This window comes from Drosophila persimilis, unplaced genomic scaffold (genome assembly GCF_003286085.1).
Source record: "Drosophila persimilis strain 14011-0111.01,24,50 unplaced genomic scaffold, DperRS2 tig00000000-arrow-pilon, whole genome shotgun sequence".
NCBI classification, from domain to species: Eukaryota; Metazoa; Arthropoda; class Insecta; order Diptera; family Drosophilidae; genus Drosophila; species Drosophila persimilis.
In genome coordinates this window covers 12553190-12574529 of record NW_020825288.1, presented here as the reverse complement: position 1 = coordinate 12574529, position 21340 = coordinate 12553190, and the positions used below count along the sequence as shown (strand labels likewise).

The following is a 21340-nucleotide window of genomic DNA, read 5'->3' as shown; positions in this document are numbered from 1 at the left end:
AGAAAGCCAAAGTGCGCGCAAGGCGTTTGGTTTGGTTTTGGCTAATTGATTCAGCATAAATCAATGGCAATCAACAATTAGCCGCCGCTATACTCGTAATTGCCTCGCTTACAACAATTGAAACTGAACTTGACCCTCTCGTCGGACTAAACCTGAAGCTGAAGCTGAAGTGAAGTGAAGACAATGCAAAAAGCCAAAAGAACAGAACGGAAGGCCAGCCCCCCGGATCACCGAAGCATACACTACACTCTAGCCGATTCCCACAAATGTCTGGCCACTAAATCATAGCTCCCTCCGGGCATGACTAACTGCGGCCAGTAGTCGGTTTGACCCTTTTCCGGCGAGAGTATCCATCAATCTATTCGACTTTGGCGGTTGCAACCCCCCAGCTTCAGCCAAGGAGCTTTTGCGGCCAGGCCAGCTGTGGATTGAACTTGAACTTGCTCTCTCTCCCTCCCCTCCCTCTCTGGCCTGCCTTTGCCGCTGTCTCTGGCTCCCGCTACCAGCTTCAGCTTCAGCTTCATGGCTGATTGACTGCTTAACTGCTTGGCGCATAAAAAAGACTAAAACTGAATTAACCAGAAAGAAAGGCCAGCTTCGGGGGTCGCAGCTTCTAATACACTTTTGGATTGTTGGTTCTTGTGCTAGAACTTAATTAAAGCAATTCGATTTTGGTTAAATTTTGGAAGCCTGATCGATAATTTCCCTTCTGAAGTACTGCCTGTCAAAAGGGTCTAATCTGTGTTAAGAGACTACTATCCATAGAAGCAGAAAAGAATGGCTTATCGCTTCGCTTGCAAACTTCTAGGCAAAATCACGATACCCTCTGCCAGAGCAGAGTATAATGCTCGTATGTTTAACCCGAGCACATTTCTCGCATAGCAGCAAACAAGTGTGCAAATCGTATTAAATTAAAGCTAATCAAACATGACAAGCATTCCTCATGAATTTCACATTTACTTTTTGTCTAAGGGCCCCGCCACACACAATCCAACCCAATCCAACCCAACCCAACCCAACCCAAAGCATGCTCAGTAGAGGGGATATAGAAACATGCAATAAATGTCAATCGTTAAACGATGCGACACTTAAGCTCTAATAAAAAAGAAGCCGCTTAGGTTCTACGGAATGTGATTGCTATTGCTGCTATTGCTATCTTCTGATCCGCTTCCGGCAGACAGTTGGCGCGTTATGATTATGATTATGACAGAAGCCGTATATGACACGATTATGCATATATCTATTCTTAATCATTGAAGCGGGCACAGCTTTATCTGTCATTTAAATAAAGCAAACAGTCAGTCCCCCGCCAGAGGGCCTTACTAAAGACAATACTAAAAACAATGTTGGCAAGCAAAAACATTTCACGGTCAAGTCAAGCAGAGCCGGAAGAAATTGCCAAAGCAACGTTCGCCTGTGCCGCCAAGCTGTTTGTTATTTTATTTTCACCTGCAATCAAGTCAAGGTGGTGCCAGCTTTCCAATTACATATGCTAGACACTGGATAGGATAGGATAGTGGGGATTTGCATAAACCACTGCAGCATCAACAGCATTAGCAGCAGCAGCGGCTGATTGACTCGTTTGGAGACCCCAAAACTGGTTACCGGAACCAATAAACCAGATGAATATTAATTTGCTAGAAAGTTGAATTGGCACTGCAGCCGATTCCCCCCATTGGCCGCACTACTCGAAAAGAACAATCATCACGTGGCCAGAGGCAAAGGCAAACAGTGCACGTAGGCCAACAACAGCAGCACCACCAAAGCCAAAAGCACTCGACGGGAGAAAAACTCACTCAAAAAGCGGCGACAGAGACGGCGACGGCGGCGGCGGCGGCGATCCACTCAAAACTAACGCACGAAACAAAGCAGGCAGGCGGCTGTGGGGATCATGCTTTATATAAAATCAACTGAGCATATCTGTTGGAATTCATTAAACGTTTTACTGCACAACCCGACCGACGTACGACGTACAGCAGTTAGAGGCCCGAGAGCTCCGTCGCACACAAATCTTTCGTGTAAGTCAGTCCGGTCCGCCGCCACCAAGCCACGAAGCCGCAAAGCCAACAAGCCAAGATTCCGCCAAGAGTCCGGCAGTAAGCAGGCTGGCTTACAGGCAGTGGCGGGCGGCTCACAGCATTTGAATTCAGTTTTTCCTTTGACTTCGCGCGCTCGTCGTCGTGCCTGTTCGAAAAAAACCAAAAACCAAAAACAAACAACAAATACCTCAAAAATATATTAACTTAACGCATTGCTGCATTTGTTTTTGCGAAACTGCAACTGAAATATCACACCACAAAAAAAAACAAAAAACAAAAAAGTAATCATCAATTTTGGTTAATGAAATTCAAAGCCAAAACGTTTTCGTGTCATGCAAATGAAAGAAGTGCAAAAGTGTTTAAAACTCCCCATAAATAAACATAATATTTCAAATATTTGTTAACTAATTGCAGCTTCACACAAACGCCCAGCAGCAGCAGCAGCAGAAGCTCAATCAACCATCAATATGAAGTTTGTAAGTATATTTTACTAGTGTTCAACTCGTACTTTTTGTGGACTGCAGTTTGCAAGTTTGTTGCCTAAGTCTTTTGTTTTCATTGGTGTTTTCTCGTGGTTTTCGCGGCAATTGTCACCACATTTCCATTGGCCGCTAATGCAATATAATTGTTAACACGTTCGGGCCACATTTGAACCGCAAATGAAGTCCGCTAGTTGGCTTCGACAGTTGTCAAATGACTGTTGCGGCGGCTGGCTCTATCTGCGAGGCTTTGTTTTGTTCTCCAAGAATTTTTATTGGGGGCCCTGGCACTCTAATTTATGGCCCACAAAAGTCGTGTGTGTCAGCAGGCCATGAAGGCAAAAGTCACCGCCGCGATATGTCTATATCCAATGCCTAAGTAGATACCACTTTAGGCCAGACGCTCGGTTCCTTTATGGCAAGGCCTGGCCTTGCATTACTTTTGGCCGTTGCGACTCTGATGTGACAAGACCATCCAAGTGATGAATATTTGGAACGCCCATTAGTCGGGGCAAATTATGTATATTAGTGGGTTGCACTATTACAAAAGATTTCCATGCATAATTCGTTCAATATGGCCGATTGGAATGCGCCATGCGTTAATGGAAGTCCCTGACCTTCCCCAGCCATATCATTGGTTCAAGTATTTTCCCACCATTTTCTGATCCCCAATCAAAATATAATTCAATTTGTCTTGCATAAGGCACAAATTACACCAATTTAACTAGATTTAATTAGAAGTTTTAGGAGTTTCCGCCCGAAAGTGGCCTTCAATCGGGGGTAGGGGCCTGCAATTACATGGGAAAACGCACGCAAAAAATGTTCAAGTTCATGTTGAAGGCCACGCAATGTTGAGAGCGCGAGACCCGAGACGGCCAGCAGACAGATCAGGCAGCAGCCAGCAGCCAGCAGCCAGCAGCATGAAAAACAAGCCAAAAACGTGCGCCGGGCATGCGTTTTGTAACTGAATTGAAAAGTGCGATACACACGCGCCAAGAAAACGCCACTGGCCAAGAGTCCAAGAGCCAAGGAATGCCAAAGCCATGACCATGCCTAAGCCAGGCCCGCACTGACCGACCGACCAGCTTCTTGTGTCGAATTGCGTGCCGTGCCGTGCCCCCCTTCCGAGTGGAGTCGGCTCCCAGCCGCGTTAGCCTCCAATCATGAATGAATGAACGAACCGATGCTGTGCTGTGCTGTGCTGTGCTGTGCGTGGAAATCAAATGAAAAGCACACTTAAAAATTATAAAAATGCAAGCGTGCAATGCACTAGAAAAAAGCTTATGTAACTCCCGATGATGGGGAGAATTGCAGCCCAGAGGGGGGTGTCTGCAGCTGGAGAAGGGGTCTGTGACCGTCTCTGCAGTCGGCATCGTTTCATCGGAGGCCCAGTGGCGGCCCAGTGGTGGCTGTGGTGGGCACCCTGGGAAACCGCAATCAACGTCGCTCTCGATTAGGATTTTGGCCCATGCACACGTAAAAGATTTATTAATTGCTCTCAACCATTCCCATTCCGATTCCCATTCCCTCTAGATCGCTTGGTTAATCGTTGTCGCCGTCAACTTTTGGCCAGTCCGACGCTTGCTCTTTCGCTCGTCCGTCGTCTGTAGTCCAATGTTACTCTGCCTTTTACACGCTTTGCGTGTTGAAATTCAAATTAATTGCCATACATAGTCGTACTCGTACAATTTTATTTTGTATTTGCTTTGGTTTCGCCTTGCGTTTCGCTTGGCTTCTCTCTAATGAAGATGTCGCGCCGGAAAGTGCCGATTGCCCAATGGCCCCAGGTATACGTACTGGAGGCTCCGACATGTCCATGCATAATGATGGTGGCGGTTAGTCAGTGGTTGGTGGTTGCATGCTCTTGGCCAGGTCAAAGCATCTGAAACACCGTTGTGGAGCTGAAACAGCTTTGAGTGAAATATGGTACAGCGAGGAGAAGTTGCACGGTAGCAGGCTATAGTTGGATCCTTCGAATAGTAAATCTCCTACATTCCCAGAGGATTCATTTGGGTCAGCGCTCCCATAGGTTGGAACGAGACAACACCGACTGAACACCCGCTGAACATTCATAAGCCGTCCAGCCAGCCAGCCAGCCAGCCAGCCAGCCAGCCAGCCGTTGGACTGTTAAACAGGACTCCATGCCATGTCATTTGATATCGTCCCATCGTGATAGACGGCGCTGGCGCACAGCACAACAATTTCTATTTCAATTTTGTGTCGCTTAGGCCGCCTTGACGGCGATTAGCGTTGGAGTTTTGCGTTTGCGCAGCAGCTGTCGCAACCGCAGCTGAGAGCGGGCCAGGAGTTTGGGCTTGAGTTTGAGTTGGATTCGAAGTTGGATCTATGGCTGATGCCGATGCCGATGCTGTCCAGGCTGTAGTCGGTCACTCAGTTTGTCAGTCAGTCAATGCTCATGGCATGGCAAGTGCATGGCATACACATGTCCAGCTTCAGATTCAGAGCTCCAAAATCCACTGCCCACTGCCCACATGAGCGGAGGCTCATGCGCTAGTTGCGAAAAATATTTCTGTTAGATTTATCGCTGCAGATCGATAGGGGGTACGGTACGTACGAGTGCTGTGCTGCTGCTCCATTACCATATTTATAAGGCATGTGCGTTTTGCGCTGTGTTTGGCATTTTGTCAGACTTTAAATGCTACAAATTTGCTCGGCTCGACGGCTCGACGGCTGGCTGGCTGGCTGGTTGGCTGGAAACCAGTTTGAACTTGAACTCATTCTGCGGGCAGGAAAAAGGAAAATCAATGGCCAGATCAACGTCATTGTCGTCACCGGTCACCGGCTGATTCTCACGCTGCACGAGCGCGCACTCGCAATTTGCACTTCCTAGCCAAATTGATGTTTAATAATTCAATTACAATTGACAATAGATTGAGCAACAGCAACAGCAACTCTCGGACGGCGACTGCCGCGGCAAGCAATCAGTGGGGCAGCGGCAGCTGGCCACAGTCGTTAGATCGCGGCCTGACTTCGTTTTCGTTTCGTTTCCCACCTATTAAACACAATTCAAAGTAATTTGAAGCGGCAGTCCCCCGAAGTTGTTGCTGTTGCTGTTGCTGTTGCTGTTGCACGTACCTCATTCAACACTTTACCCTGATCCAGCTTCGAGCATCCAGCGGCAGTTCCAGCGATATTTGCGTTTGCCAACTTGCTAAAAGGCGTCCAGTCTCGACTAAAGTCGAGAGTCTCTCTCCTGTCTCCAGTCTCCAGTCTCGCCGACTTGGAAGCCCAGCTTCCGTGTTGAAAGTCAGTCAAATTGTTGCTCAATCGAGCATTGAACTCCGGGAGCGCGATCCCCAAGCCCGAAACCCCAAAAAAACATAAAAATGAAAACTACTGGGCGTTGCTATCATTAACAAAAGATAACAATAACAATAATAACTTTTGTTTGGCGAGATTTCAATTGTCTGTCTCCCCCGAAAGTCACATTCACTTTTCCAGCCACGTAGTTTTCACGCAAAATTAATTATGCCCGATCCGGTAAATGACAAATCGTTTAAACCTAAGCAAGATTAATTAGCAGCTGCCTGCCTGCCACCTGGATATCCATCAGATCCAGTCCGGGTTTCCCTCTGACTCATTCCAACCGGAGCGGAGCACTTGGCAAAGGCTTCTGGATCAAATCAACCTCATTCAAAGTCCGTGCAGTGGTGGTGCAGTTCAGTCCAGTTCACTCCCCTCCACACACTCGATTACCTGTTGCTTGGTTGGTTTTTAATTTATTTTTTACCGCACATTTGCAGCCAATCAAAGTCTAAACGCCAATAAGTGCCACAGCACAAATGAAAAATCAAATTGAAAATAGGAACGGGAAAGCTAATTGCATCCATCCTGATTACCGAATGCCCTTGCTGAAAGTCCGATATCCCTTTGACGGCAATCGACAATCCTGTACCATTAGGGGTAGTCATGCATACATACACACGTACCAAACTTGAATCAATTTCAATTGCCATAAATATCAGCCCGTTCCATTCCTCCCAGGCAGTTATCAACAGCATGACAATGCTATTATACCCACAAATGCAAAGGCTATCTACATTTTCATGCTAACGAGACAATGTTGGCCTGTCGTACTGTACCCTCCCCCAGCCATGGCACTAGTGCTCAGCAGTTTTAGTTGTAGTGTTAGTGATTTTTTTACTTTTTATTAACTTTATGCTCACATGTTGCTGCACTTAATCATTGTTTGTGGGTGGGTGGGTTTTCGCATGAGCCGTCGTTGGCCAACAGCAGCCAGAGTTGGAGGTAGTGCCTCGACATCTGTGTTGTGTTGTTTGGTGTTCGGTGTCTGGTGTATAAGGTGTCTCCAGCTAGCGCCACCAACCGTCCGAGCAGTCTCCCAGTTACGAAATCATATCTAAGGTCATTTGTTCAGCTAATTTCTTGTTGTGGTGGCGACGGTGGCTGCGGGATCGGAGGTGCTGCTAGGGAGTCACCGCAAGCATTGTTCTGGTCCCAATCCCACCAGCAAATTATGCACTTCAATTAAAAAATTACCGAATTAGCCTAACCAATTACTTTCAAATCGAGATCTAAGTATGCACGGAATTCCAGATGCAAACGAGCAGCTCAGACATTGTGACGGCTTACATGTGTTTACATGCCACAGTTGGAGGCAAACTGGAGTACGTTCGCTGAGCGTTGACTTGACAGTGGCCAAAGAGGAGAACCAGATGGACAGTATCACAAGACGGGAAGATTTACACTGCACGAAATTCCCATTAGACTGTACAGTGTGTGAGGGATGATCTCTGTTTTAGAATAGTAGTTCCCTTAACGACCTGTTTGCTTTGCCTCTTTTGAGAACTCTTTAAACTGGAAACCCATTCCTGCTCCACTGTTTCCACTCTTTGATGTGGCAATAGACTTCGAATTTGCGTCTCAGTCTCAGACTCAGTGCGGCTCTGTGGCAGCCACAACAAACACGAATTAATTAAAAGTATTTTCACAAGTTACCGAGTCACTAAAAGTCTCTGGGTCTCCGGCTGGTCTTGTTGGCAAGTTAGCGGCCAGCCCGGGCCGCCTTGTTTGCATACTTTTTTGATTATTTTGTTTAAAGACTGTTGGTTTTTTTGCATATTTTACTTAATAGCAATTAGCATTATGGCTGCAGTGCTTGGCCCCATAGGGTTTTACGTTTATTTGTATCCTTCTTCCAGTTGGTCAGACAGGGGCCCTCCCTGAAGTGGTGGCTGCAGGCAGTCGAATGTTGCGCAGGCGCGGCCCATTAAACAATTAATGAAGCACAAACCTTTTGCAACAGTTGCACTGTCAGAGCATTAGCCATAAGAAGGCTGGGTATTTACCATACCACACCACACCACACCATGCCATACCATACCATAAGTACTCGTATGTGCAACAGCCAGAGTTGGCGCAATTGTCCGATCGATTGGTTGGCCAAAAACCCGTTCTATTAAGTCAAATCTGCCCTATGATTAAAGTCAGTCTGCCAATTGCGTGACGGCCTTAACTAAGACATTCGACACAAATGCAAAGCGCCTCTCGGACAGCTCCAAGGGGATTTATGAACCCGTCCGCAAGCAATTTGCACAGCATGTGCGCTGCCCCGGCCCCCGGCCCCCGGCCCGCTCCCTTCCAACTCCCACGCCAACTGCATCCCTGGTTGCCGGCCGTGGAATGGGGTCAGTAGGAGAACGAGCACAATTGCTATTTAGCAAATTTATCACACTTCGCCGCAATGGTGGCAGCTTCGCGTATGATCAATGTGATATGCATGAAGTCGAAACGGTCTATAAATATCCGAGCCACTAAAGTGGTTATTTGTTCCAACGAGCAATAAAAAAGGAGAGAGAGTCCGGAATGTAAATAGATCGCACCTATAAAAGGAGCAATCGTGGGAGCTATTTACAAATATGAAAATAGGTTCATATCCGTTTCAAACTGTGACCAGACCATTTTCCCATTTGGGACACTTTGAAGTGCAATATTTGTCATACATTCGTTTTGGGGCATTACAGCAATTGACGTGGCTAATTGCACGAGGGGCTTTTGGCCAGGGACCAGAACTGAAACCGAAACCGAAACTGAAACTACTGGCTCGTGCCCAAGGCGACTGCACTTGACCGGTGGCAGTCCGAGAGCCAAGCCAACGGCATGGTGGCATTCTACTATGGCCAGGCCACTGCGTCTTTCGTTTGATATTTAATTGTTGGATTATGGCATTGGCATACATTTCCACGGCTTAATTGCTTTGGCCAACGTGTGTGCAACCAGTGCAAATGATTTTCTCATATCTATAGGCATACACTCGTTTACATTTCCAGTATATTAATAATATTAATATTAATCAAGTGCATTGTCCACTTCCACTTGCAGTTAGTCACCATCGCCGCCCTCTGCCTGTGCCTGGCGTACGTCACGGGCCAGCAGTACTTTTTGGGACAGTTCCCGAGTCGTGCCCGCTTTGGATTTGATCCCCTGTCCCTCGCCCAGCCTTCATCTGCCACACAACAAGTGCGGGATCCGCGACAGAACAGAGGTACGCTCGATGCGGACCAGGATTTTTCTTTATCTAATCAATGTTTTCATTTTCTTTTGCAATATTTTTCCATTCCATTCACTTTAAACCAACCTCATTGCAGGCCCCGTTGTGTTCCCCCCATCCCCGCCAGATGCAGTGGACGAGTCCAGCGGCGTGGTTGTGGGTGCCTCCGGCTATGGCTTTGTGCCGCCCCAGCAAAGTAATGCGAATATCTTTAAGCGCACTGTCTGAGCACACACAGGGAAACCTGCATAGATACAGATAGATCCATCTCATTCCACAATCACACACACACACACACACACACACCTACACAGAAGATAAAAGAAAAGCTTTATTAGTGCAATAGTGTAGCAGCAGTAGAGCAGAGCAGTGTTTTCTTATAATCGTAGTTTACTATGTTACTCCTTTGTTATAATTTAGTTTGTTGAATAATTGTCGAGTACCTAATTTGCCAACTATCAAACAAATGTCTTATTCGCAGGAAAAGTCTCTGGTTAAACGTAACAAACACAAATCTTCACACAAATCGTAATGCAAAAGCTTTATCCACCCATCCAACTCCTACACAAGCACACACACGCACACGCAGGCCTTCAACGCACATGCACACACATGCACATGCACATGCACTTGCACATGCACATGAGTATGCGCACCAGAACGAGCAACAGCACCAACAGCACCGGAAACGGAAATGCGTTCCTTTTTTTTAGCTAATTACAAACAAAAACAAACCAACCAAACAAAGACCAGCCGCTTAGCCACCCACAAATCCAAATTAATTACCCATCCATTCTCCAGCTCACTCTCCTATTCCCACACCCCCCTCCACACCCCCCTCCACACCCCCCTCCAACCCCACAACCCCCCTAACATTAGCTAGTTTAATTAGCTTGAAAAACTAAAAGTTATCTCCATATTTTTATTGTTTCGTTTTTATCCTTTTTTTATTTGATTTGTGAATTCGGCTTCATTTTTTAATTTATATTTCAAATTGGAATTGTATTATAATTTTGTATAATTTTATTTTATTTTATTTGTAACCGAAAAGCGAAATCTAAATTATTAATAAAAAGAAAATTACTATTACAAGAAAACAAATCGTATCGTATCCATGGCAAAAGTATTTTGTGTTTGCCAACAAATTCTTTGCATTTTCGAACTCTTTTTTTTTGTCTTTTTTTCTATTTTAATTTTTGCATTTTCTGTTTGTCAATGCACCATTTTTTGAGCTGTTTGTTCGTTTCTGTATGTTTATCTATGATCACTTTTATAGCAATTATTTTAAGCGCACATAAAACTAGCGCCTAATTAACAGCTCCGCTCCGATCTGGCTTTGAAGTGCGGCGGCAGCACAAATTGAAGGAGTCGTGTGTGGGAGACGGGAGACGGGAGGCGGACGGACGGACGGAAGCAGGGAAACCATCGACTGTGACCGGGTCGACTTGGGGATGCTCTTCACACATGAGTGGAGCCACAACCACATGTAGGTGGAAATGGTCCAACAAATATGTTAAACAAAACGGTTCGTTGTAATAAATCTTCAGAGATCGCAGTTCGTTCCGCTGCCCAGGGCTGGAGCTAAGCGTAACACAAATCTAAAGGAAATCAGTACAGAGGAAATCACTTCCTACCGCTACAGCAGACAGGATACCCCTAGGCAGTACAGTACTACTCCTGCGCAAACCATCTCTGAATTAAGACAGTGCAAAGGGGCTAGCCCAAGTGTAATATCTCCGGCCTGAGAAGAGAATGCTTTTAAACAGTTTCTCTAACGATCCAGAGCCAGACAGGCTCTGACAAGCGGACAAGGCAGAAGCAGGTGCTGGCACAACAATCAACAGTCAGACCACAAATGGCACTCTTGTGCCCCCGTGCCAGAGTCTCGGCGGAGTCTAAGCGGAGTTTAAGCGGAGTCTGGCTGTGGTCTGGCCACAGAGCCACAGAGCCAATGAGCCAATGAGCAGCACAGCACACACTTGCATCTGGGTGACAGACACAGAGGGGCACAGACAGAGAGCCACGGGCCTGGGACCAGACAGAGTCAATGATATGCGCGACTAATGCGACTTTTGCTTTGCTTTTACCGCATGCAAAATATTTTAGCAGTTTATTTTCGATCTTTTTTCTACGTGCAGTCTTGCTATGCTATGCTCTTTTTTGCATATCGATATTGAGGCAGGCACAGAAACAGAAATGGAGCAACTTTTTCTGTGTTTACTGTGTGCTCGTACTCGTACTGGAGGAGGACTTGGACCCATTGTACAAATGAATGGAAAGACATTTCACAATGAAAACTGCAAACGACTCACAAAAAAAAAAAAACAACAGGACTGAGACTGAGGCTGAGACCGGGTGAAAAAAAACGATCGAACAAACGACGCTAAGTTGAGATAATTTTTACAATTTGACAATTTATGCACGATTGCTGGGGAGCCTGAGAGCGTACTCGGACTTGGACCACGACAAGGACCTGGACCTGGAGCTGGAGCAGGCCTAACAGGCCAACAAATGGCCATTGTGTAATTAATTTTGCATAGCAAAAGTTCTCTCTCCCTCAACACAAATGGTTGGTTACGCAGTTGGATACGCGGCTGGGCTTCCTGATGAGGACTGGGACTGCCTGCGGCTAGGAGACCCCAGCGGCAGTGGCAACGGGCAAATGGCAATCTATAACTGAAGCCGAAGCGTAACAATTGCCCAAGACTGGCGTAGATTAATGGTCGAACGACGGTACTCTGCTCCGCTCGAGCTCAGGCTCTATTCCAGCCATGAATTCGAACGGCAATTGGAATAGTTTGAGTTGGGCAATTGCCAGCCGCAGCCGCACCGCCACCGCCACCGCCACCCACCACAATCACATTGGGGCAATGTGTCCGACATTCTAATCAATGTGGCGGCGGCAGGGCGTTGTCGGACCCACCGACGCACTGGACAATCAAAAGACAGCCCAATGACTGTGACGTCGACTCTGTGATTGACAGTGTGGTGTGTGCTTGAAGCTTAACCTTCAGGCCCGCTTCGCGTCAATGGGCAACGCCCACACTTGGAATTTACCCACTTGGCACCAGCTAGAGCAGCAATCACAACCACAACCACCACTAATCCCTCCACCCCACAAATGCACTGGTCCAATATTCGTATTATTAATCGAGAAACGAGAAAAAAGCCCAATTAAAATGCTTTTGTTTGTGCTTCTGTTCCATGACAACAGCGGCGGCGATAGTGGCAGCAGCAGCAGCAGCAGCAGTGGCGGATCCAACCTTCTTTAGCACCAGTTTCCAGACACCGGACACTTCCTATGCGACATATAACTACTTCAGTAATCCATACACCACAAGGTTTAGATACTTTTGATGCGGACGCGTGATGAGTGACGAAGAAGAACCATCTAGAGTCATGTTGTGTAGTCAGTAGCTGAAGGAACAGAACTGGAAGCAGGAGACGACGAGGAGTAGGAGCAAGAGCTGGAGACTAGATACAATTCTTTTGTAAATAAATGTGTTAACTTTATGGCAGAGTTTTGTTTTCTCCTGCACAGCACCCGCCCAAAACTTGGATATGGTGGGACTCCCATCAGCTAGAACGATAGGTTCAGTAACGGGGAGCAGCGAGGAGGAGTCGCATGGGCATTGCGAGAAATCCGTGCCCTGGCAGAGAAATAGACATGACATGACAGCACAGCAGCTCCACAATTGCATGTTGCCGCCGCTGCCATTGTATGCTAAATTACGTATACGCCTAGGCGGCCAAAAAGCAAAGACAAAGCCGAGGCCCAGGCTGAAGTTGAAGCCAAAGCCAGGTCGGGCAGGGCGGTGTTAATTTCCATTGACACTGGCGATGTGGCGACCAAAGTGTCCGCAGCGCGTTATATTTATTTATTTATTTGTATTTGCAATTGTCAAAAGTTGCAGAGCACCGCCACAGCCACCGCCGCTACACTCGTAATATGAAAATAAAGAAAAAGAAACTACAATTTTACAATTCTCGGGCGGTTTCACAACAATGGGGCAGCCACAACTGCAACTGTGGCGGCGGGATCATTAGCAATGGCATGATTCACAGGCAACAGCAGCAGCAGCAGCAGCCGCAGCCAAATAAAAACTGAATGTGCATGCACTACGTAAAATATACCGCTGGTTAGGGGATTGGATCGGGAGGGAGTGGGAGTGGGAGTGAGCGGAGAAGTTTGTCATAATTTCATTTGAAGTGCAACCCAGGAACGGTTCGCGCGCCAGCCAATCGTGTTGATAACCTTGTTGACCACAACAGAATTTCCAACGAAACGGCAATTGGCCGCCTGCAAGTTCAGATTTATGCTGTGACACCGCCGCAGGCAATAAATGAAAACGAAACCATGAATGTGACAAATCAACAAAATCATGCAGGGGGAGAACTAGCCTAGGGCGGTGGGACCCCGGTGGAACCAGTTACGACAGTCCCAGAACACGCTCCGCTCCTGTTTCTCGCTCTGCTTTTCTCTCACTGATCTAATATTAAAGCGTGTCTCTGCTCAGTCTGTTCGCAATTTGTCGGATTTGTCAATCCTGTGCAGAAATCACGTAGACCATTTATCGGTTGACCTTCAGCTCTTATGCAAAGTCGTTTTGTACTTCCAATTCCATCTGGCAATTAGCTAATTCTATAAATCTCTGAAACAGTGGCAGTAATTAGCATAGTTCGGAATTTACTATCACTTTTAATTGTTTTTCATTCGCTAATGTCGGTTGGTTGCCCTTTCCAAATATACCATGAGCGGTGTTCACAAATCTGTCACTTACTTTGTGCACATCACATCTGTTTTTGGTTATTGGAAAATATAAATGTCTTCAAATGTCTCCGAACAGAGAACAAGGTTATAGGAACAACCATACGTAGGTTTTCTTAATTTTCGCTCTCTCAAGTCCTGTTGCTCATTCACTTTCAAACAATTGCTTTTTGGCGCACTCTATGAGGGCCAAATTGAGAGTTTTTAGGTCGCTCTCCTCGATCGTTGTATTTCAACGATATTTTGCAAAATACAATACAAAATTCAAACAATTAATGAATTAAAATAAGCATATCTAAATTGATCTATCGAATCGAATATCAAAATCGACCAATATGGTGTCCAATCCTTGAGGGAGAACGCTTAACCCATTGTAGACCAAAGGGGTGTTTTAATATTCCACCGAAAATAATGGAAATTGAAAAATTTCAGCGTAGTTGAGCTGAAAGATATCGGGGGATTTTTTTAAATTCAGAGGAAAGATGGCATGGATCTACAAAAAGCATCTACAATCAGTAATATTTTCCGCCATTTACCTCAAGTCGTTGAACTGTTTAAACAGAGGGGGCTTAAGTGGGCTAAGTTCGTTTTATGTACACGGTTGCTTTGGTGCGGAGAGGAAAACGCGAGCCCCCCAGCCGTCAAAAACTCAGAGGGAATATTCTAGAGCAAAAAACAGCAAAATGCTCCAATGCTATAACAGAGGCTGTGGCCAGCTTTTCGATGAAGCTGCCAATAACGATGGTAAGAGGAACTCACGGTAACTCAAGACAGATGTATCATCAGAACTTTACTTTCCTTTGGCAGAATCATGCCGGCACCATCCAGGCGAGCCGTTCTTTCACGATGCCTATAAGGGCTGGTCTTGTTGCAACAAAAAGTCGGTTGACTTCACCGAGTTCCTGAACATCAAGGGCTGCACTCTGGCCAAACATTCGAATGTGAAGCCCCCAGAGCCAGAAAAACCACCCAAAGACGACAACAATGGGGACAAGGACGAGGTCATCGAAGTGCGTGCACCTATAAAAGAAGCTATGGCCAGGCCACCAATAGAAACACCATTCACGGTCCTGCAGGCAACAGTTGCAGCTTCCCTGAAAGAGCAGATTGATACTTTGAAAGTCAGCAGTGCTCCGTCAGCAACAGCAACGCCATCCGGAGCTGAAAGCGATGCCATCGCTGTGGGTACAAGTTGCAAAAACAATGGATGCTCCTATTCATTCACTGGCTTGGACAGCGATGACGGCCAGTGCGCATATCATCCAGGTGTACCCATTTTCCACGAAGGCATGAAGTTCTGGTCATGCTGCCAAAAGCGTACTTCAGATTTTACACAATTCATGGCCCAGAGGGGCTGTGTGAACGGCAAGCACAAGTGGGTCAAAGAGGTATGGTCTCCAACCGAAAAGAATTTAGATCTTTACTAATGAAATGTTTATCCGCAGAACGACGACAAGAAGGTTGTGCAGTGCCGATATGATTGGCATCAAACGGCCACAAATGTGGTGGTGGCCATTTACGCCAAGAAGTATCATTATGCCCAGAGTGTGATAGAAATAAATCCTATCCGTCTGCATGTTAAGCTGGTTTTCCCAGAGCAGGAAAACGCTACTTTTGACATTGATCTGGAGCTAGGAGGTGTAAGTCCTTGATTTCCATTCCATTAGCAAACGGTTTCTAGATGAAACTTTTTTTACAGATTGTCAAAGTGGACAAGGCAAGTGCACACATGTACGGCACCAAAGTGGAGATTACGTTGCCCAAGCTGGAGCCCGGCTCTTGGTCCAAATTGAATTTCAAACGCGCCGTAATGCCGGCGGCCAAGAAAACCAATGCCGCGCAGGTCCCAAAGATCGATGATAGCGATGACGAGTTCTTTGATCTGGACGACATCGAACCTGTATACACTCATGGCCTCAAATTGTCCGACATGAGTTTGCAAAATCCAAATAACTTAGATTAACCAAAAAAGTTAGCATTTAATGTTACACAGTGTACACGAATATGCCTTCAAGAAATATTTGTTTTAATATCGCAGCAACGACGCACAGTTTAATCATCATCGTCATCGGCCCCAGGCACCCAGTCTTCATCATCATCATCATCCAAATCCAGTTCGCCAATATCTTGAAACAGTGTCTCGTCGATCTTGACGTTTTCAATGTTTTCGCCAGCCGCCAGCAGGAATTTAATGTCGGAATCATTAAGCGTGTTGTCGCACATGAAGAGCTCGCGTCCAGTCAACTTCTTGCAATCATTAATCTTCTCCCTTTTCGCTGCGATGCCCGTGCTCTCCTCAAAGTCAAGTTTCCACTTCATAAACGTCTCGACCGACACTCGCGTACCCTCGAATTTCTTGCGTTCCTCTTCTTCAACCTCCCGCAGTTTCTGCACACGCTGCTCCTCCGCCTGTGTTGTATGCTCATCCCAGCGCTGATTTAGCCACTCCTGAGCACTGCTCACTAGGGAGAAAATCATCTCCATGCCAATGTTTTCCTCAATGGTTTCCCGCAAATGCTCCAGCAGGCGTGTCTCGAATGTGTCTTCAAAATTTTCAGCTTCCTCAATTTCCACAAGTGGCGCTGCATCCGGATAAGTAGCTGTGTATGTAAACACCAGCTTGCAGGACAATCCATTTTCATTTTCCTCTGCATTGTAATCTTCTGTCGCAATGGGGATCTGGAATTTGTGAAAAGGCTCTGTTGCGAGAACTGTGGGAAGAGGTTGCTTCGGTTAGAGGCGGTTTATTTCGAATGTCCTTCTATACATACTTTCCATTTCGCCACAGTAAATGGAGTCCAGAGCTTCGACCTCACTGCTCTGATCCTCCTTGTAGTTTCGGCTCATTTTGCAAGTTTAACAATATAAAAAATAAATAAATAGGAGAAACTCGTCGTCGCCGCCTTTCAGGTTATGGCTGGCAACATTCACACTACCACGCGAAATTCACATCCACACTAATTTGACATTCACACAAGCGCGGATAAATTGTAATGCTTTTGAAACAAATAATACTTTGTCCGTCAACTTTTAATTCCTAACAACAAACACTTCATTCACCTCTGCACTGTTCCAAGTAAAGAATAATATACTTTGTGTTCAAGTAAGTATAGTAATAAAAAATGTATGTTTCCTGAGGATTTAGTAGTTGGAGGCTAATTTGTCGTCATCCTGCAACCGTCTTTTTCGAATATAGGCTAAATATTAAGAAAGAGAGTGCCTGTTGGAATCACCTTCATCGGGCGAAGACAATCTGAAAAAAAAAACATTTAAGAAATTGACTCAACGTAAACGTAAGAATCATACTTAAGTATTCTGATGTATGGACTCTCTTCCACTTCCGTATCCAGGGGTGTCAGAAAACAATATTGTCGCGTTCTCCAATCCCTACCCTCTTTAATTAAAAGTTCAGTTATAAATTTGCGGTTGACTTCGTCCTGCAATGAGCAAAAACTTATTAGCTCGTCCCAAAGAGTCCCAGAAAAATTCCAACTTACAGTGAAAACATCATATTCGTCTAAAAAATAGAACGGGTGATCTGAAGTGGTCCAAAGACCTTTTAGCAACGAAACCGTCGTGAAAGAGCGTTCCCCACCGGACAGACTTTTTGTGTTTGAGGTTTTGTTGCCACTTGCAGGAAAGACATTTATGCTCCACGTTTTCGCTTTTAAATTATCTTCAAAGGTTACTTCAAAATGCCGCAGTTTTAGGGCACACTGTGGAATTATATTATACATTATAAAGGATCATTTAAGTAGAACAGAACAGGCGGAAAGCCTTACCTGAAAGTTGTGCTGAACCATTGTTAAATAATGATGGCGAGATCTCTGGAAATTTAGCGAATTGGCGTGGTACGCCTGGCGCAGATGCATGACAACATTTTCTGATAGTTTAAAACGGTTGGCATCTTCGCCAAGCTTATCCCTCAGGACACCTAAACTCTTCTCTACCTCTTCGGGATCGTAATTTAGTTGCTCCACTTGTCGGATCTTTGATTTGTATCGACTTATTAAATCTAGGAGTTCCTCTTCCGTATTCGTGGTCTTAATAAATTCGCCCGTCAGTTTGGCCGCTTTGGTTGCCTTCTCCAATTCATTGAGAATGTCCTGTCTGACCTTTTGCTGATTTTGCACCAGCTCTACCATTTTCTGGAGATTGCGATTGTTTTGCGAGAATTCACTGTCCAAGTTACGTATTTGATTTGACACTTCGTGGGCCTCCGTATCGAGCCTCTCCACTTGTCTGGTAATCTCCTCGAGGGCCTTTAATTCATCGGACTTCTTAGCTTCATATTCGGTCTTGAGTGTATCGATTTCTTCGAGTTTCACTTGCAGCTCACGGCGTTCTTCTTTACATTTCTCGATTCTCTCACCGCAATCGGACAAGTGGGTTTTCTGAGGTAAAAAAACAGGTAGATGTAATGAGACTTCGAGTTGGAATGGTATGTACTTACCAGGCGGTCATATTCAGGTAGATCACGGTACTCTGTGTTTTCAATTTCAATAATTTCTTGGGTAGCCTTTTGTACATCGGCAAGATACTGATTTATTTCGGATGTCTTTTTGGCGACCTCCTGAGTGGTGCGTTCCAGAATTTGCTTCTGTATCTTATAGTCCGCTTCAATGGATGCCGCCCGCTCCTGCAGACTACGCTGCTCATCCTGCAGCTGCCTGATGCGATCGTCCACATTCACCTGCATGTATCGTCCCGGGTATATACGAACCGAATAGACTGCATAGTTGGGCGATGGTATGTACTCCAGCCCCAGGTTTGGCACCAGCACACGCGTCAAGTAGGGTGGAACGTTCTCCGTGTCGGATGTGAGAAATTCGGCGGTCTCTTTGGACTCGGTTACCAGCACCGTCTCGATACGCATTGAATCTATTAGGTAGTTCATTACAACCGGATCATCGCAGCTATAAATTCGATAGGGAAGAGAGTACAGTACATTGGTATATAGACGAGATATACTTCGATTTTTATTAGAGATTGAGCCTTACCTAATTTCATCGATCAGTACTGTGGTGTTAGGTGTAGTGGCCTTAACTTTGTATTTCGACACATTGTACACGCGATCTGTGAATGCGCTGGTAATGATGGTGGGCATATTGTTTCCATAGAACCTCTGGAGCAAGGATCTCAACGATTGACGCTCCTTGTCGGAGCTTACGATGTAGGAACGTAGGCAAGAGGACAGCTGGTTCTCGACCAGATCCCTGTACTTAGGATTAGATGCTGTTATGTATTGGCCAAGAGGACCACGTGGCATTCGGTACTGGTTCGGGCCGCTATACTTGGAGCGCAGGGCACAAACTACATTAATTGCCTGCTCCCCGTATATGGACAAATTGTTGTTTTTGTTGCGACCAAGCGTCTCAATTTCCGATTTAATTTTTTCTGCACAAAAAAAAGAAAGAATTAGAATTTGCTTAAGCTGAAAAATAATGTCGAAACTCACGCGTGGATTGGTACATTTTGTTCCTCTCGAATCCTCGGGCATCCACCTGCTCGCGCACAGAGCTCAGCCGTTCTTTTGTCTCCAGTTGCTCCTCTCGGAACTGTTTAACGAGGTCCTCTCTATCGGCGACCAGCTTCTTCAGCTCCACCGCTCTGGCGGCATGCTCCTCTCGCTTCTGTTTAATCCTCGCATAGTCGGCGTGGTAGTTGCTGATGTGTTTTTCACAAGCATCGTATTCGTGCTTCTCCTCACTAAGGCGTTTTTCGGCATTCTTCATTTGTGACCTGATATTGCTGGCTTTTAAAAGATATTCCTGCAATATGCGCATGGCTTCACGCATCTTTGTCTCGTGCGATTGGTAGACATCTTGGTTACGCTTTTTTTTTTCCTCGAAGGTGCTGAGAACAAAACATGGCACATGAAGAATGCTAGGGATTTTTATTGTGATTATGTGGCCTCAACAAACCTCAACTGTTGCGTGAGTGTGGCTTGTGTGGAGTCCTTCTGGATCGTGGCTGCCTCCAGCTTGGATTTCTTGGCTTCAATCAGTTTAATCGACTGCTCACAGCTGGCAAGCTCCTCCTCTTGTTGCCCCACCGACAGCCAAGCCAGCTTGGTGTTGGCCTCTTGTAACTTGACCTGCAAGTTCATAGCAATTGTTACTAAAAGATCCCCATCTAGTCGGCACCGACTACTTGCCATGACCGCTTCCTTATCCCTGAGTGTGGCTAACTTTTCCTCCTCCGCCACGACCAGTTGTTCCGATACTTGCTTTCTCTGTGGATGTGGGAAACGCATTTGAATTAAAGGAAACTAAATATACCTGTAAGATTCGATTTCGATTACCAATTCAAGATGCTCCAAGGCTCTATGTAGGCTTTGACGTTGGACAAGGCATTCGTTGAGAGCATTAACACAAGAATCCAGCTGCGTTGCTTTCATCAGAAGTGTGTAATTTGATTTTGGCTCCAGTCTGCAAAGTATTCAGCTACAAACCTCGTTTAACTTATGGATTAAACTTACTTTTTTAGAAATTCACGTGAAGCCTCCTGGTTTAGCACGAAAATGGGATTATCGACATGAATTCGAAAGCGCCGCAGCAAGCGCTTAACATCATCTAATTTTTTCGAGACGATTTTACCGCGTGCATCCTTTAGCTCATACGACGAGGATGATTGGCGTATGTGCCGCACCACCGTGATATGCGGTCCCATATGTTCCGCATCGAATGGGCTCAATCCCACATTACACAAGGTTATTTCGATTTTGGCTGATGTTTCGCCGTTTTTGATTAGCTCTGAAAACAACAATTAATGGATAAATCAGCTGGGAAGGCTTATAGAGGGTGTAGAGACGTACTCGTTATGCTGGCCGCACGGCTAGTGGCGCGTGCGTTGCCTCCCATACCCACGGTCAGGGCTGTGAGCGTGGCACTCTTGCCGCTCCCGTTTTTGCCCACCAGGAAATTGGTGTTGGGACCAAACTCGACGGTGAAACTCTCATGGCACATGAAATTCTCCAGATGTATTGATATGACTTTGCCGCAGCGATTAAATTCACTTGGAACGTCTGGTTCGTACTGAAATGCGATGAAACACAGGTATATCACACACTATCTAATCACTTAACCAGCTAAATCTGAACTAAACTCACCAAAAGAGTTAAAGATGAAGATGATCCCTGGGATCTGCGTGAGCCTGACGACTCTCGGCTGCTACCGGTATTGTTGTTGCCTGGTACCAGAAGACTGTTTGGGTCCTGCTCAACAATGTCCATGTAGTCTTCTGGGACTGTGGCATTCTTCCTCTTTTTATTTGTCGGCTCCGAGGAAGAAGTGTCTTCATCCGATTCCGACGACAATTTTCTACGCATTTTACGTTTGTATTCCATGTTTTCGGATATATAATCTATGTATCCCTAAAAACAAAAAGCGCGGGCGAACTGAAAGTAAACACCAGCATACTCTAACATATTGATCTGCTCTTACTTGGATGTTTGCAATCTAGACCCGGGGGTTCGGCGTAGGAAATAAATGCTTATGCAGAATTCCGTAGAATTGCGATG

At 45.8% G+C, this 21340-nt stretch overlaps 4 protein-coding genes across 4 annotated transcripts; 2 read left to right on the top strand and 2 right to left on the bottom strand.

The window, feature by feature from the left end:
• The first annotated feature begins 1940 nt into the window (after positions 1-1940).
• On the top strand, positions 1941-12563 carry LOC6588252. The gene is made up of 5 exons (XM_026984727.1): positions 1941-2018; positions 2454-2515; positions 8882-9044; positions 9148-9246; positions 12265-12563. The coding sequence occupies exons 2-5, from the start codon at positions 2507-2509 to the stop codon at positions 12405-12407; spliced, it is 414 nt and encodes a 137-aa protein (XP_026840528.1). The 5' UTR covers positions 1941-2018; positions 2454-2506; the 3' UTR covers positions 12408-12563.
• Positions 12564-14452: 1889 nt separating this feature from the next.
• LOC6587753 (cysteine and histidine-rich domain-containing protein) lies at positions 14453-15859 on the top strand. The gene is made up of 4 exons (XM_002013389.2): positions 14453-14562; positions 14626-15206; positions 15264-15458; positions 15518-15859. The coding sequence occupies exons 1-4, from the start codon at positions 14502-14504 to the stop codon at positions 15779-15781; spliced, it is 1101 nt and encodes a 366-aa protein (XP_002013425.1). The 5' UTR covers positions 14453-14501; the 3' UTR covers positions 15782-15859.
• On the bottom strand, positions 15773-16771 carry LOC6587849 (RWD domain-containing protein 1). Its single transcript, XM_002013388.2, has 2 exons — positions 16590-16771; positions 15773-16529 (listed from the first exon to the last, which is right to left on the bottom strand). Exons 1-2 carry the CDS (start codon positions 16663-16665, stop codon positions 15871-15873), a joined length of 735 nt encoding a protein of 244 aa, XP_002013424.1. The 5' UTR covers positions 16666-16771; the 3' UTR covers positions 15773-15870.
• Positions 16772-16830: 59 nt separating this feature from the next.
• On the bottom strand, positions 16831-21332 carry LOC6588324 (structural maintenance of chromosomes protein 6). Its single transcript, XM_026984721.1, has 14 exons — positions 21264-21332; positions 20930-21193; positions 20636-20855; positions 20300-20573; positions 20123-20249; positions 19976-20053; positions 19743-19915; positions 19277-19674; positions 18819-19215; positions 18272-18734; positions 17601-18212; positions 17316-17534; positions 17125-17255; positions 16831-17071 (listed from the first exon to the last, which is right to left on the bottom strand). Exons 2-14 carry the CDS (start codon positions 21164-21166, stop codon positions 17023-17025), a joined length of 3378 nt encoding a protein of 1125 aa, XP_026840522.1. The 5' UTR covers positions 21167-21193; positions 21264-21332; the 3' UTR covers positions 16831-17022.
• Between the last annotated feature and the right edge of the window lie 8 nt (positions 21333-21340).

Excerpts from the sequence above, each read along its gene's own strand:
- LOC6588252 (XM_026984727.1), top strand. Across the intron at positions 9,045-9,147 it reads GGATCCGCGACAGAACAGAG|GCCCCGTTGTGTTCCCCCCA; the intron begins GTACGCTCGATG and ends ACCTCATTGCAG. Across the intron at positions 9,247-12,264 it reads CTTTGTGCCGCCCCAGCAAA|CGGCGGCGATAGTGGCAGCA; the intron begins GTAATGCGAATA and ends CCATGACAACAG.
- LOC6587753 (XM_002013389.2), top strand. The coding sequence starts at position 14,502 with ATGCTCCAATGCTATAACAGAGGCTGTGGCCAGCTTTTCGATGAAGCT. Across the intron at positions 14,563-14,625 it reads TGAAGCTGCCAATAACGATG|AATCATGCCGGCACCATCCA; the intron begins GTAAGAGGAACT and ends TTCCTTTGGCAG. Across the intron at positions 15,207-15,263 it reads AGCACAAGTGGGTCAAAGAG|AACGACGACAAGAAGGTTGT; the intron begins GTATGGTCTCCA and ends GTTTATCCGCAG.
- LOC6587849 (XM_002013388.2), bottom strand. The coding sequence starts at position 16,665 with ATGAGCCGAAACTACAAGGAGGATCAGAGCAGTGAGGTCGAAGCTCTG. Across the intron at positions 16,530-16,589 it reads TTACTGTGGCGAAATGGAAA|TTCTCGCAACAGAGCCTTTT; the intron begins GTATGTATAGAA and ends CTCTTCCCACAG.
- LOC6588324 (XM_026984721.1), bottom strand. The coding sequence starts at position 21,166 with ATGGAATACAAACGTAAAATGCGTAGAAAATTGTCGTCGGAATCGGAT. Across the intron at positions 20,054-20,122 it reads CCTTGGAGCATCTTGAATTG|AGAAAGCAAGTATCGGAACA; the intron begins GTAATCGAAATC and ends CCACATCCACAG. Across the intron at positions 17,256-17,315 it reads ACGAATATGATGTTTTCACT|GACGAAGTCAACCGCAAATT; the intron begins GTAAGTTGGAAT and ends TGCTCATTGCAG.